The sequence below is a fragment of the Microplitis mediator genome, chromosome 7 (assembly GCF_029852145.1).
Source record: "Microplitis mediator isolate UGA2020A chromosome 7, iyMicMedi2.1, whole genome shotgun sequence".
Classification (NCBI taxonomy): Eukaryota; Metazoa; Arthropoda; class Insecta; order Hymenoptera; family Braconidae; genus Microplitis; species Microplitis mediator.
The window spans coordinates 17,538,383-17,555,778 of NC_079975.1; the positions used below are offsets into that span (position 1 = coordinate 17,538,383).

The 17,396-nt window shown below is 32.5% G+C and overlaps 1 protein-coding gene across 1 annotated transcript; it reads left to right on the forward strand.

Annotated features, from left to right (window-relative positions):
- Positions 1-4,154: 4,154 nt before the first annotated feature.
- On the forward strand, positions 4,155-16,815 carry LOC130671653 (sesquipedalian-1-like). Its single transcript, XM_057475692.1, has 2 exons — positions 4,155-4,633; positions 16,230-16,815. The coding sequence occupies exons 1-2, from the start codon at positions 4,340-4,342 to the stop codon at positions 16,584-16,586; spliced, it is 651 nt and encodes a 216-aa protein (XP_057331675.1). The 5' UTR covers positions 4,155-4,339; the 3' UTR covers positions 16,587-16,815.
- The last annotated feature ends 581 nt before the right edge of the window (positions 16,816-17,396 follow it).

The following is a 17,396-nucleotide window of genomic DNA, read 5'->3' on the forward strand; positions in this document are numbered from 1 at the left end:
GATGTTATGTCCTGGGAGGTTACTAGGATCGGAGCAGACGCCACCTCCTGGACAGTAGGCAGTTCGTTGTCACGCGGGACCAATTTTGGATTTGAAAACAGTGATAAATTTATTGTTGACTATAATGATGATGATGATTATGATTATTATTTAATGAAATAATGAAATTATGGATAAGGATAGATGTAATTGATAAAATAACTTTTATCCGAAGACTGAGTTTTATAATAAAGTGTAGATTAGATTTGATCAGTAATAACAGTTGTGCTCGTCAATAGTTCTCGGAGAGAAGTGAAGTTACATCAGCCGGCGCAGAGAGATCTCTGACTCTTCACTCTTCGACTTCTCCCACCATTCTCATACTCACACACATACTTGTGCTATATATGTACTTATACATATCAACGTTCTTTCTAGTTATATACTTATACATTTATACTTCTTACTAATACACGTCCGAGACATGAGTTTACACATTTACGTTCTTTATTTGTCCGTTTCATGATTTCACTTATTACTTAGATTATTTATGTTCCATTTTCCTGTACTTAAATACAATCTTTTAGTTAATTATTCTATATTTAATTATTCAATACGATTGACATTATTATTTATCATGAAACACCATTATAATTATTCTAATGCTGTACTTCTATATTTCTATTAATTTATTTATTTTACGAGTCACTCTTTATTTAATATGTATATATATTAACAATAATAATTGAGTTCTTGTGATATGGTTATCATTTATAAGTAACATTTATTTATTAAATATATCTTTTCTTATTTGATTATAGAGTATGCATTTGTTTATAACCATATTTACTGTTAACTATAGAACAAGGGCCTATTCATGATTTTTATGCGTGTGTTTTGTTTAGGTTTTAAGTATCGGGTGACAGGAAACGTTCCAAGACCACTCAACTGTATTTATATTTCTCTGAATACAAAATAAAGATTTAATTATCTATTTATCTAAAGTTTCTAATAATAAAAATATATAATTTAATAAGTATGTGCCACGACGATTTATTATTTAAATTATTGACTAAATATTGATAAGACGCAATAAGTGTTGTGAGATAATATATAATTTCAAATGAAATTTAAATACGCGCCTATTTATGGATCTCAAGTTCATTAATTCATTAACAGGTAGAGGCACCTGAGGCCACTGAGGACATAACAATGAACGATTGTGTATCTTACTACCAGCAATCGCGAGGCGCTACTATTAAATTCCAACAACAATACAATAATAATGATAATGACAATAAAAACAACAATGATTAGAAAATGGCGGCAACGAGTAGAGTTGCCAGATAGGGCGACATCGCCATTAAGGGCATTAAGGCTACTTTTGACACTGGTCGGCGACCAAAATTTTTTTGAAGGCGGCTAGTTGCCACTGGGTGACTTTTAAATGACTAATGAAATAAAAAATTTGTTTATCTTAAATTAACATACATTACATGATTTTACTGAAAAAGTTATAATAATGAGTATGCAGTAGTTTTTCGCATTTGTATTTACCGCCACAGTGTAATTTTGACTTATACGTATATGTATCAAAGCTGTATCCCAAATATAGTCAGTTGAGCTCATAACTAACAGTCAAATTAAAGCAAAAATTTTCCTCATAGCCACCTTAACCGTAAGTTTCAACTTCAAGCTACTGCTGTATTCTGAAAAAAAATGTTGGAGAGCAAGCACCCTAATAGCACAGTTTGCTTGAGCAAAAGTTTACTGTACAAAAGTTTCGTTGAATTTTCCGTAAAATTTCCGTCAAATTCGGAATTTTCCATTTTTTACTACAATTTGTATGTAACTTGCTATTGATTTTGACGTAAATTTAATGCCCGAATTAGAATGGAAATTCACTTCAAAAGTTGACTAGAAAAAGTTGTTAATTTTTAGGCAAATCTTATGTCAATTTATTGTCAATTTGACTTGAAAATTTGTTAAGTATATTTTTACCCTCAAATTGTAGACAATTTTATGTATAAATTTGCTTACCTTCTGAAATGGGAAGAATGAACATTACCGACTTTTTTTTTCCTTTAAAATGAAGAAAAATTAACCGCAAATTTTTATTTTCAACTTTTGCTGTAAAATTGTCGGCAAATTCGGGCAGCAGATTTCAGGTAATTTCAACATCAACTTACCGTCAATTTCAAGCTAAAGTGGCTATTTGGGCAGTTACCTTTAAGTTGACAGTAAATTGTCTGTAACTTAAATTCAATTTGACTACAAATATTACTGTCACACAATGACGTTAAGTTGATTGGAAGTTTCACTTCAAATTGACGGCAAGTTCTTCTGTCAAATTTCATTCAGATGACGGCAGTTGATTTGCATCAGCTTGCACGCAAGTATTATACAGTCAAGGCTTGCCAGAAACTTGTCGTTAAGTTAGCCGAAAATGTTTCACTGCAGAACTTGCTGAGCTATTATATTTAAGGCTGGGCCGCACCTAACGAAGTCCTGAATTTAAGAATTCTAATTATTTATTAAATAATTATCATAACAGCAATTTTCTTAGCTTCCGACTAAAAGCCGAAGACGAACTTCCTCGGAAGATTTTCATCATCCGAGTCCCATAAATATTCAGAGAGTAATTAGAATTCTTAAATTCAGGACTTCGTTAGGTGCGGCCCAGCCTTAAAGTGTGGCTATCAGGGTTGATACATAAAATTGTCTACAATTTGAGGGTAAAAAAATACTTAACAATTTTTCAAGTCAAATTAACAATAAATTGATGTAAAAATTTGCCTGAAAATTGACAACAACTTTTTTCTAGTCAACTTTGGAAGTGAATTTGCATTTTAATTCGGGTAGTGAATTTACGTCAAATTGTACAGCAAGTTGTATGTAAATTGTCGTCAAAAACGGAAAAGTCCGAAGTTGACGAAAAATTTAGGGAAACTTTTGTAAAGTAAACTTTTGCTAAAGCAAACTGTGCTATTAGGGTCCCTGATAGCCACACTTTAAAGATGATTGCTCAGCAAGTTCTGCAGTGAAACATTTTCGGCTAATTTAACGACAATTTTCTGGCAAGCCTTGGCTGTATAATACTTGCGTGCAAGCTGATGCAAATCAACTGCCGTCATCTGAATGAAATTTGACAGAAGAACTTGCCGTCAATTTGAAGTGAAACTTTCAATCAACTTAACGTCATTGTCTGACAGCAACACTTGTCGTCAAATTGAATTCAAGTTACAGACAATTTACTGTCAACTTAAAGGTAACTGCTTGCTCTCCAACACTTTCCACTAGTTGGCTTCAGAATTGGGAAGTGACGTGTAGGTGTGGCTTAAAAAACATGTCGGACAGTAGCTTACACTTTTAAATGCGTAACCCATGTGATAGTAGGATAAATAAATAAAATGTTATTAAATTTCATAGACACATAATCTTGGATGAGTAAAAACCCAAAACAAAAAAGTATACATGATCTTGAATGAACTCTATTTGTCAGCTATTTAATTAAATGTGGAATAAACCGGGAAAAAAGTGATAAATATGTGATCGCAGTTACCGCGCTTTGTGTTTAAACGTCTCAAATGAAAGAAAACTCCATGAAATTGATGCAAAAATCTAAAAAATTACAGAAAAATAAAAATATAATTATAATTCATATTTATTTACTTAAAAAATCCAAAACAATATTTTCAGTTTTTAAGTTTTAGGTTAAACTTTACAAACGTATCCGGCAATATATCATCGGTTTTTTTTTAATTTAAAGAGCAAACTTTCATTTAAGAAATAATTTCCTAAATTTTTTATTCTTCCACTTAACTTCTTCCATGCATTTAATTTATCAACTTTTTCCAAATTATCAACAAAATTTTCTAGTAACAATGAACGATCACCAGCCTCTGGAAATTTATAGAAAACCGCGTTTAAATTTTTTATTTGCTTTACTGCGACAATATCTTACTGTACAAAATACTCAATTTTTTTATTTTTTACGTTCTCTAAATATTCCAACTTCTCTTTTAATTTTAATGTTTTAATAATTTGTTGTATAAAATTTATTGATAATATTAGCAGCTAACAGCATGCATTTACTGTGTATTTACTTGACTGTGTAAGCTATCATTGGTTTGATTTTTTACCGCCAGACTGCGTGACCCAGTTTGTCAGTCCCTAATCAGCTGATCAAAACAAAAATCTCAATTTCTTGGATCCCTTGCTTGGAATTATGTTTAATTATAAATCTTACTATGCGATTGAAATCTAAAGTTCTGAGAAACAATGTGCCTGGAATTGGTGTTTTAAATGTCGATACCACAAATGTTTTCTCAAGAAATTAAGATTCCAAATTCTTAATAATATGAAGATAAACGAAAAAAATATGATGTTATTCGCAACGTCTGCCACACCAGTAGATAAGGAAGGGTGGTTAAGTAAACGAGGAGAACTTAATAAAGGTTATCAAAAGAGATGGTTTGTTTTAAAAGGAAATATACTATTTTATTTCGATCGGCGAGGTGACAAAGAACCTGTAGGAATGATTGTTCTCGAAGGGTGTACAGTTGAATTATCTGAAGATGAAGACCAATATAGTTTTAGAATTATATTTCACGGGCCTAACAATCGTAGTTATATCCTTGGATCTGATTCACAAGTAAGTTCTTTCTTTAATGCATTTTTTTTTGTGATCCTAAACATCATTTAGGTAAGCAACATCTCCGTAAAGAATTGAGTTCAAAGATTTTTTTTTTCTGTTCAATCAATAAATATATGTGGAGAGATTCCACTGTTATTCGACCCTGATTAAACAACTGAATTCGATCGAATTAATCAGAATTAAATTTTTAATTCCATCTAATTCAGATAAATTCTGTTAATTCGGTACCTAATTTAAAAATTAATTCTTTCTGATTCGGCAGGAAAATCAGAAATTGTCCAAATTGAAACGAATTTAAATAATTCTATTCGGTTTAATTCTGATTAATTCGAAAATAATTCTCCGATTTCTGGTTCTGAATCCGAATTGAACTGAATTAAAACGGATTTGAAATTTTTAAATCGGTTTTATTCTGTTAAATTCAAATTCAAATTTTCAATTCAGTTGAATTCTGTTTTGCAGAATTCGAAAGAATATAACAGAATTAAAATTTTTAATTCGTTCGAATTTAGTTGTTTAATCAGGGGAGCCCTAATAATAGTAGTCCAATCGAAACTCCGGAATAGAAGACATTTTTCGAAAATTGGTGCAAATTTGATTAAAGGTCAATTTTTTCACCCAGAACATCTCCAAAAACAAAAGTCATTACCCCAGGGGTTAGTAAAAAGAGAAGAAAACACCCCCGAAAAAAGATTTTTCGCCAATCTTTCACGAACACATAAAAATTTGTCGAGAAAAGAAGTTTACATTAAAAGTATAAAAACTTTTTTTGTAAGGTAAGTGACCCCTCTATCGACCAGTTGAGCGTATTTTTTTTTTTTTTTTTCGAATTAAAAATTAGAATATAAAAAACCAATCCTTGTATAAAACAGTGATAGAACCTTGAAGCTTCTATATTTAACTTCAAATTTAGGAAAATATTTAAAAAAATTTATTAGAAATTAAATAATAAATGAAAATAACTTCAATTTTTGATGTCCCCTTTATTGGCCTAGCTTTCTCCTCTATCGGCCAGCCTAGATCCCCTTTATCGGCCACCTTGTAGATAAAATATACGATTAGAGCGCCAGGTAATTTTTATCACTGGAATCACCAAGCCAGTAAATCTTAAAAATTGGATAGTTTTTGATCTGTGGAATTATCACCAAAACCACGCCTAAATAAAAACTAAAACTAAAACTAAAATGCTCAGAACTTAAAAGCAAAAAACAAAACAGAGACTGGAAAACTAAAAACAGAGTTACGGTATGCCATGATGTCGCTCAGTGTGTAGGATTATGGAGAGAGGGAGTGGTCCGGGTTACATCATTCCAAATCCATGTAGATTATTAGCGAATTTGCAATTTTTATTTAACAACAATAATCTCAAATCTCTATTTAACAATTAACAAAAATACTGTAGCATCATAAAAATAATTTTACTCTATAACAAAATACTGAATCTAATAATAAGATAATAATTTTAACAAGAAGGTGAATTGGCATCTAAATGATGCGTGCCAATACATTATAGTAAATTAATCAATTAACTAGAACTAAATGGTAATCAAATGATATTTGGTAAACTAAAACAATAATTATGGACTCGACACTCTAGAACATTTTCTTTAACAAATTCGTAAAACTAACGTACATGGGTCCCATTTTGATGTTAATTAAACAATAATTGGTTTAATAATTAAACATATTTCTTATAATTATTTTATAAAATAATATTAACAATAAATCGTGAACATGACTCTAAAATGTAACAATATTCCCATAATTCTCTCAGATTGTAAATCTTTTCTTTAATTAAAAACAGTAGCATAATACATCAAGACTTTTGACTCGAACTCGATTAATTATTTATAATAATTATTTCATACCTGATGACCAGGGCCTGGAAGTTGGGACAAAACAATTAAAAATAAAAAGAGAATAAAATGCAGAAAACAATCCCTAGCAATAAGACGATCGCGAGCAAGTTCAGTGATGACTGATGAATAAATATCAAGTAACGCCTTACATTGTTTAAAATAATACTTCTGTAGCAATAATCTTAATCTGTAGCTTTCCACAATACCTTGAACTGTAGCGCCATTACTACACACGTCTACTCTCTTCAAGCGACTAGAGTCAAATGCTCACGTCCGTACTCTTCGAAGGTCTCCCTTCGACCTCTCTCTCAATTCCAAATTCAAAACCCCAAACTCAATCTTCTCTATAACAGGGATATGCTGCTACTCTGGTCGTCCTTACAAAGGGCGCCACTGGAAGTAATAACGGCCTCCCAGAGTCAGATCTTAGATCATCAGGGTCGGTGTAAAATTGATTTGTAAGAGAAGGAAGAGGAAGGGTAATTTATAATTAATTAATTTATTTCACAATTAACAATTTTAACCTTGACAATGTTTGTTTAAACCTTTATTTTATATCCCTTATAAACCTTATTACCTAACGTCAACTACCTTTGACGATCTTAAAACAATAACTAATAAACTCTTAATTAAGCCTCTACCTTTGGCTACGACACACACACACTCACACTAAGTCCCCTGGACTTATTATACACACAACTTTTCTTAACTATTTTTCCATGCGGTCAACGAGACCCTCTACGTGGTTAGAACCTTATATTTAATACCCGCGCGGTCCCCTGGACCCTCTACGCGATATAAAACCTTTACAACCAATTCACGCGGTCACCTTGACCCTCTACGTGATAAAACCTTATTTACGTGTCTATAGTTTTTCTAATTACACTATCCACACCCACACACTTTACAATATAAAATTTCATTACCATAGTCATTATCTGACTAAAATTAATTCCCATATAATTAATTACTACACTTTAAAATCACTATCAATTAACAACTAATTTCTTTTATAAACGTTAACCTTTTTTTTATCAACAGTTTTGTTAAGCCGGTTTTAGCATTTATTCTATTTTACCGCTTAACATTTTATTCACCGACTCTATATCCAATACTCAAAACTTGAACACGTTATACTTCACGACACATTCAACGTTTATAATTTTATTAATTGATTTTATTCAATTACTTTTATTTAACTTAATTATAATCAGTGACTAGATAATTTTGACTAGATCGCAATTGCTTTTCCGGCGATGCTTTAACCAACCTGCCTGGAAATAACAAAGCTAATTATGTTGAGACCGGTTTTCGATTGAATATTACACGAAAATAGACACGACAATACTTCGCGGACACGAAGTTTAATTATATGTTTTAATTAATCAGTATTACGGCTACCCTGTCTGGGATATTCTATAGAATACCTTTTAAGATTTATGTTGAATTCTTTTCCGTCACTCGTCCAGTAATAGTTGTCCTGGTACGGTATTTGTCCTGGTCCGTGTAGTTGTCCTGGTCCGTGTCTTGTCTCGTGGTTACTTGGTCCTCCCAGCTCGGTGCTTCCTGGTCGTAACTTTAGGCGTCTAGATGTTTGCCCGATCTTATTGACTCTGTCCCTGAGTGCGTCTGGGTCGTCACTCAGTCCTGTCGACTCTGTCTTGAACGTCTGTTCAGACTGGTCGTTCCGGTCACTACTGTCTTTTTCGCTGCTGTCTTGTAGTTTTATTAATTCCGCTCGATTATTTTCGGCAATGATCGGAAAACTCCTCCCTTAATTAATTATGATTGGGCCTAGTGTGAGAGTATTTTCAATTAGCGCACCCGGCGACAAGTCGGAAAACTTAATTGAATGCTCATTTGGGGTAGCAGGTAGGGTAGATGACCATCAGTGATAAATCACGATTTTGGTCGATAAAGTAACCCAATTTACCCCGTTACATATCGTTATCAATAACTGACCCCTATATTCTAAATTCCTAAATCAAACTCAATCTTTACTATATCGGTAACTGGAGGCTCAAGTCCTCACCAAACGTACTAAACCCATTCTGAGTATGGATATCCTTGGCAGTTGCTCTCCTGGAACAGACTTCAGCTGGGATCATATAACTTATAAACTAAGTGACTTATGACTTCCTCAGCGGTACAAGTGGTCATGGCTTGTCCTCTGAGGCCTGTCAGACTAATAATTAAAAATGACCAAACCGCTTCCACAACAGCAACGGTGACAAAATTACTGTTGAGGCCTGCCAAACCAAACTCCAAAACTGATCCCATTCTGCATCCGTCAAATTCCGTATATACTGGAGCGCTAGCATCTCAGCTAGACCTCTGCAATCAACCAAGAAGTCTCAGAGGGATAGAACTAAGTGGTAGAACTATTTGGGACATTCCACGCCAAATTGACCACTTTTGAACCCGACCCCTTTAGATTTGGCTTGAAATTTTTTTTTCTTTTCCCACCCTATCAAAAACGTTTCTCATAATTTTTTCAAATTTTTTCACCCATCCAAAAAAAAGTTATAAATTAAAAAAAAAAAGCTTTTTTTATTGTAAATAGCTATAACTTTTTTAAAATTCGACTGATAGGAACGTTTTTTTTTCAAAATTTTTGTTTTTAAATGTACTTTTCGAAAAAAAATACAAAAAAATTATTGCAGCCTATCTTGATTACACAGGTCTACAATGATTTTGGTGCTGCTAAAAGTAAAACTGATTTCAAGTACATTCGGTACCCTGATAAAAACGTGATACTTCCTTTTTTAATGCTACGTATAGTTTTCGAGATTTTCATTTATTAAAAAACAAGAGAACATTTAATTCAAAACAGTTAAATACATTTAATTACACATTTTATTTCACAAGTTAGAAGCTTCTCTTTTTAGATTTTCTCCGATGGATGTCTTCAGGACATTCCCGTGTAATACTCCAACAGTAATCTGACATCATATGCTCATCCCAGCGACCTTGGTATCTATCTTCCATCACCTTTAAATCTTGATGAAAACGTTCTCATTATAGTGCCGGATAGCTCAACTGGTAGAGCACTCGGCGCGATACCGAATTGGTCTGGGTTCGATTCCCAGTTCGGGCTATCTATATTTTTCTCAAATTATCTATAAATTGTCTTATTGAGAAGGTTTGCATGTTTAGGTTTCCACTATATTTGAATGGTGGCACATCGACGGCATATCAATATTATTAATTTAAAAAAAAATTTATTGATTATAATGACATTAATTATGATAAAATACGTTTTTTAGGTTATTATATCGATCGATACAAACCTGAACGTAGCTTCATAATTTTGACAGCTTCGCACGACATCTTGTGGGCTAATTAACCAAAATATAACCTAGAATTAGCGGCACCAAACAAAAAATTTTTTTTGTAGACCTGAGTTATTTTTTTTTAGATTTTTGGAAAAAATAAAAAAATTTTCAATGTTTACCATTTTTAATTTTTGATTTTTTTTTTTTTTTGTATAAAACTTTGACATTTTCTGCAAATCCTCAAATTTTTTTCAGCGGTGTTTTTTCGACTTATATATTTTTTTTCCAATTGAAAAAAAAAATTTTTTTTAACAAGCCTTATTTATCAAAACACCATGCTAAAAATTTTTGAGTGCTCCGAGAAATTTTAAATTTTGAAAAAAAAATAAAAACAACTAATTTAAATGGTAATAATCGAAAAAAGTTTGGAAAATCCAAAAGTGCACACCTCAAACGCTCATGTTACTATGAAATATATAAATTATTCATCTTTTTTCAATTACAAAATTTTTTAATAAATATCTAGAAAGAAATTCGTCGTTTTTTTTTTTAATTTAGTTAATTCTATGACAGTTGGTAATAAAAAAAAAAAAAAAAATTATTTGATGGTAAAGTAGAACCTTATGATATCAGCAAAGTTCGATGATATAAAAAAAATTCCCGATAAAATAAAAAATGGCTGCAGTGTGTGTTTGTTTACTCGTCATAGTGCCGGTTTTAACAGAAATGATTTATTATAAAAAAAACAAGAGGGTCTACAGTAGTGATTTTCGAAAAGAACCTTCTTTGCATAATTCTGAAGACAGTGAAAAAAAAATAAAGTCCTTTTGTCAAGCCGTTCACGAAATATCCGTGCCACAGACTTTTTTTGGACTACAGACTAACTGACGTCCACGATACATATTTTTTATTGAACTTTTTTTTATTATAATACGTATCGGACAACTTAATGAAAGTATCAGTCTTATTAATTAGTGTTTCCTCTTTAGGTTAATGTGCTTTTTATAACGTGTGAGTGTGACATAAAAATAATATATACAGTTTAATGAGGAAAAGTCAAGTGACCTTGACAGGTCCGTTATAAAGCACAACCTCGCCGCTTCGCTTTCGAGGCGTGCAAAATTTGATTTTTTTTCGAAAAATTAAGTTTAAAAATAGAAGGACGTTCTAAATATTATTATTATTTATTGTTACCAGTAGTACAGCTTGATATTTACAAGCATTCATACATATTTTACTTACGATTAATTTAACTCTATTTTAATAATTTAATACGAAAATAAATAAATATCAAATATCCAACATACATATTTTTAATAAATATATAAATCTAAATAACGATTTGCACTTTTATTATGATTAGCTTCATTGGTACTGTCGCTCTCGCTGCTTGCACTTGCTCTTTTTACAACTCTCCGACCTTTTTCTTTCCGATATTCTTGAATAATATGCAGACCTCCTTTATTGGTGGACCTCGTAGCACGAGTCTAACACATGCGTCCAGGTCTGCATCATATTTACCGTCCGTAAGTTTCTGTAGCGTGACTCTTACTTTGTCTGAGCACAACTTTCTGGCCTCAGCGCAGACAAAAAGATGATTGATTGTCTCTGGTTCACCCGAGCATATTTCACATTCAGTGCTACGAAAACCTTTCTTATGTGCCTTTCCATAATTACCACACCTGAGTCGAGCCTAAATCTTCTTCATCCAGCTATCAATAGATGGATCACTCCAAAAAGGTTCAGCTGTTGTGCATGTTTTCACAAACTTATATAACTGACTGAAAGATGACTCCTGAATCTTTTTATTGATATTACTGTTCTGCTCACCATAATAGTGTTGTAGTCCTGCATCTAGGCGCTCAGCTATTTGTTCTGGCTCGGCTTTATTCCAGATTAGTTCCGGAATGTCCTCGGCGTTCATTTCCTTCAGAGCTTTCATTAGGTTCTTACTCCATCTTGACGGGTTTCCGTTAAGAATGTTTCTGCATTCTTCTCTGAGGCACTTCCTTGGCCACCTGTGCTCTTCCATTTTCATGATGTCCGCCAGGTAGTCGCCTGCTCTCTTTCTTGTTACATATAAGTAGCTCGGTACATCTGCTTCCGCTCTCCACAAGTACTCGGGCGTATTTTTGGCTACTCCCAGTGCCATTTTATGGGCTTTGGCATATAATTTATCAAAGATGCTATTGGGGGCCCATCCCCAGATTTCCACTCCACACATTGCACCAGAGTTAGCCAATGTACTGTAAAGATATAAACGATCTCTTAGTCTTGAACGTCCTGCTCTTTTGATCAGTCCCCACGTTGAATTTATCGCCTGTCTTGTTTTTCCTGCTAGCCACCTGGTGTGTTTTTTAAAACTTCCTCCGCATGTGAACCAATATCCAAGATACTTGAATTCCTGCACAATATCTAGTTCTGCTCCCTCAGACGTTCTAAATAATTTTTTTGCATTTTTTTCTGAAAACTGCATTTAAAAACAAAGAAAGTGAAAATAAAAGTTTTCACTTGGTCTATTTTTGGACAAATACTGGGAATTCAAAAAAAAAATTCTTCTACACTGATTGTTTTATGGTTAAAAGAATTTTTTTTTGAATTCCCAGCATTTGCCCAAAAATGGACTAAACAAAAACTTATTTTTATCTTCTTCGTTTTTGAATTCAGTTTTCTGAGATTTCGTCGTCGAAATAATTTCGAAAACATGTTTTTTCTCGACTCCGGGCGAAAAGCGTCAACTTTCGTCCCGGAGGTGAGAAAATAGTATTACTATTTTCTAAGAAACTCCAAAATCATAAAACTGATGGGTTTGAAATCCTTTTTATAATTAGAGGCTGAGTTTATTATTATTCTACTCAGTTGTAACGGCCAGGACGCCTAAAATTTCTCTTTTCATTGAATTAATTAATAATAAGTAATGATAATTATCCCCGCCAAATTGGCCTTTGAATAAATTGTAATTTATCTTGATGTTACAATTTCTTCCAGTACATTCTCGCGTCGACTTCGGCTTCGATATAATTCAGCTAGTGTTCTGCTCCTCTCCTTAATTCTCTCGTCTTCCTTCTCGTTTAAGGTACTTTATGCACTGTTAAGGTATCGGTCTTAAAGAGCGTGGTTTCGAACCCAATCCTCGAACTCGCCATATTCCATTGTTCGATCCGATTCTACATAAAATTCCCTTTAAATTGATATATATATATATGTGGGTCATTCCACCAAATAAAATTATTTTTACGGGGCGACCCTCGTCGATTTGGTTCAAACTTTGTAGAGTCGTTCTATATATTAAAAAAGAAATTCTCTGAAAATTTGAGCCTTTTATATGCAGCTGTTTCAAAGTTATGATTTTTTGAATTTTTTAAAAATTTTTGTTTTCAACTTTCTCATTAATTTTTTTAAAGGAAAAAATTTTTTTTTAAAAATGAGCACATAACAGTTTTTCGTAGAAAAATTCTCAGCTTTCCAATAAAAATATCTATTTTTCATTTTATGTTACAAAAGACGTTTTAAAATTCGATTAAAGACGAAAAAACGATTTTTATGACTGTGCGGCGCTTGATACATCTAATTTGATATTTTTTTCTGAAAGCTGAGACTTTTTCTCACAAAATATGTGATTTTCACGATGTGCATATTTTTTGTTTGAACAAAATTAAATAAAATATAAACTCTCTATGATTAAAAAACGTTAATTCTTATTTTTTTTGAGGATGTTGATACATTTTTACCATATATATATCCTAAGCTATCAACAATAAGTGAGATAGGGTGCACTGCTTGTGTTTCTTTCACCGTTTATGACTCAAAGTATTGTACGTTCAAAACATTTATTTTCTAAAAAAAGTCATCATTCCCTGATTAAATCAAACGATTCGAAACGGTTTGTAATGTTAAATGCCCATAAAAAGGGTGATTCAAAAGTATTCAAAGTATTCAAAAGCCTTAAAAAGTATTTAAAATTTTTTTTCCAATCGTTCTAAGTCGTTTCTTTTAATAAGGGATGGTTATAACAGTGAAATCAACGCTGGTAAAATTTTGAATAGCCCGGATGTATAAATTTTGTGGTGTGAGGATATGTTTTCAGGTATGTATCTGCAGTAAAGCTCTAAAAACAAAAATTATAAAACTATTTTTCATGATACCAGCATCAATGGTTCAAGTCTAGGAATCAGTAATTTGAACTTTGATTCTTGAGTTTTGTTCAATAGTGATTTCAGACTATTGATGTCATCTGCGTTAATGACAGTTCTGACTTTGTAATCAAGTTTTATAAAAATTTGTGTGCATAATAAATAGTATTTATGGTTTCTGTTTAACTATAAATTGCAAAGCATAAGTTAGGCGTACACTAATGGTTGATCGCACCATTAGGTTTAATATAACTTGATTCTAACTGGCTGCTGACACTGATAATAATTTTCAATGCAGGTAATCATGAAAAAAATAGTGTGTAAAACTAGATGAAACACGACTTCAGATTGCAGTTATTGTCAGCTTTTGCGTACGGCTCGGGCAGCCTACTTTACTTTCTTCTGACATCGTTTTGTTTCATCTCTTGCCACACAATCAACTATTACAGTTTGTTAAAACTATAAAATCAATGACTTGTATTTAAATAATTATTGATTTTGTTCAAACAAAAAATATGCACATCGTGAAAATCACATATTTTGTGAGAAAAAGTCTCAGCTTTCAGAAAAAAATATCAAATTAGATGTATCAAGCGCCGCACAGTCATAAAAATCGTTTTTTCGTCTTTAATCGAATTTTAAAAGGTCTTTTGTAACATAAAATGAAAAATAGATATTTTTATTGGAAAGCTGAGAATTTTTCCTACGAAAAACTGTTATGTGTTCATTTTTAAAAAAAAATTTTTTCCTTTAAAAAAATTAATGAAAAAGTTGAAAACAAAAATTTTTAAAAAATTCAAAAAATCATAACTTTGAAACAGCTGCATATAAAAGGCTCAAATTTTCAGAGAATTTTTTTTTTAATATATAGAACGACTCTACAAAGTTTGAACCAAATCGACGAGGGTCGCCCCGTAAAAATAATTTTATTTGGTGGAATGACCCATATATATATATATTTTTTTTTTTTTTCTATTGTCAACACACTTTATTACAGTAAAAATGTACAAAGTACTATAAAGTACCTTAATTTCGTCGTTCTTTCTTATTTGTATAGCTAATTAAATCTGTTAAAGTTCAACACAAATTAGTATAAGGGTTATTAATAGGATCTGCTGACAAAGGGCCTGACGATAATTCAATGGTGAAAAACGGCCTCGTTCCACGTTAAGCGGGCGATATATGGGTCATTCCATCTCTATTCAAAGACATTGCGACGGTGATCCTTTTCGTTTCTTTTGATTTTTTAATGTTTTCATACATGTCGAAAGAAGTTTTGACAGGGGTTCGGACTTTTTTCTCTATTACACCCAAGTCCACGATTGGTACTATCTTTGTTGCACTTGTACAGTAAATGGAAACTTTGGCCGAGTTTTATTCTTAAACAAACGAACATTATCAAACAATTAAAGCGCACTTCGCTAGATTAGACAGTAATGCATCAAAGTGCGGTCTGTGTTTTGTATTGAGAGATTCTGTTTCCGAAACAAACCCAGCCGAAAATATCTGATAACCCTTGTTGAGCTAAATTTTTAGCTCTTTATCTCCACCCCTTCCGGAGTTATCATTTTTGCTTATAAAGGATATAACTTTGACTATAGTTATGATAATCTTACGTCATGGGGGGTTATTTTCTTTGATTTTTAACGCTCTTCCTGAAAAAAATTCAAAATCGGAAACGAAAAATTTTGTAATGCTTTTTCGGCCATTTTCAGTCAAAAAAAAGTTTTTCGTTCAATGGGACACTTTTAATTTTTTTCAAAAAAATTACCAAATTTTTATGTTGAAAAACAAAATTTTTGAGCCATAACCCTAGATGGGCATCAAATAACTACAAAATGACCCCCCATGACGTGAGATTATCATAACTATAGTCAAAGTTATATCCTTTTTAAGCAAAAATGATAACTCTGGAAGGGGTGAAGATAAAGAGCTAAAAATTTAGCTCAAGACTTCTTTCGACATGTATGAAAACATATTAAAAAATCAAAAGAATCGAAAAGGGTCACTGTCGCAATGTCGTTGATTTGAGATGGAATGACCCATATATATCACTAGATATATTAATTGGTCCAGGACCCTTCGGCTGTCTCCGGAAATTTTCCTAGTAATTAACTTAGCTACGGATGGCACAGATGTTCAAATTACCCTGATCTATGCGACATCCGGTGACATGTCGTATCACTTATCCCATTCAATCGGGTTATAGTGCGGAGCTTTATTGATTACGGAAAAATTAAATTTAAAAATCAATAATTATCCATAGGAATCCAATTTACCCTGTTACAATGGTAGAAAATTATAATGATAAATTATTCATTTACAGGAGTCAATGGAACAGTGGATGAAAGCATTAGCATGCGCAAGTTATGACTATATAAAGCTCATGGTAGCGGAGTTGCAGAGACAATTGGATACAGCCGAAAAGGAAAGTTTGGGTTGTGTTGAAGAATCAGAATTACCAAAACCGCCTCCACGCGTGCGACATAATCCGTTCAATAGGCCCGAGTTTCATAAAAGATCTCAAAGTGTGAAGTCAGCGCCTGGAAGAACAGAAAATATTCCTCGAAGTAAAGTTACATTTCGAGAACTACACAATTCGTACGGTCGGCGGGTTCTTGCTGATATAAATGAATGGAAACACATAAAGAAGTCTACTGATATGCCATTAATTACACTTTGATAATATATATATACATATATAGAGCGTATCACTTGAGGTTACAATAATCTTACAAATATTATATTATACACATGTACATTGTATTATAATCGATATAAAACGTAACGTTACAAATTCGATAGGTTTTTTTTAGGTAACTTAATTATAGTTTATTGCGTAAAAATTTTCGTTGCGATGTACCGCTTCCGCAATTATATTTAAAAATATAATCACTCTGTATGTGTTTTGATTAAGTTTATTTGATGTACCTTGAATTATTTTTTAATGAACCGTTTATTTTTTTTACTTTCCGCTAAGAAAATGGAAAGTTTTCAAAAATTCGGGAAATTCTTGGTTTGGCTCCGATTTTCGAAAACCGAGTTTTCATCAGATGTCCACATTTTGAGGTCCTAGAAAGCTATTTGACCATTTTCAGAATGATGTCTGAGTGTGTGTTTGTGTGTGAGTGCGCGTGTGTGCGTGTGTGTGTGTATAAACTTTATAACCGAGACCCCCAGTCCAGGGTGTGACCCCCTGTCCAGGAAGCCAAGATTAGATTCAGTTGATAAAATCAACTGTTTTGTGACTAGCTCTTCTACAGGGCGGGGAATACCCGATCCTGGTCACAGGAATATTTAGAAATTCTGAGAGTATAGGAAGCTTATCAAATAAGAGACTTGTATAGGTGATATATGTATATATATATATATAAATAGATGATAATTTTATTTAACCAATTTACCCAGACAACAGACCCCACTTTACAATAATTAATTAAATAAAACCGTGACAATAATTAACGACACAAGCTAGTGAGAGTGAAGTTGACCT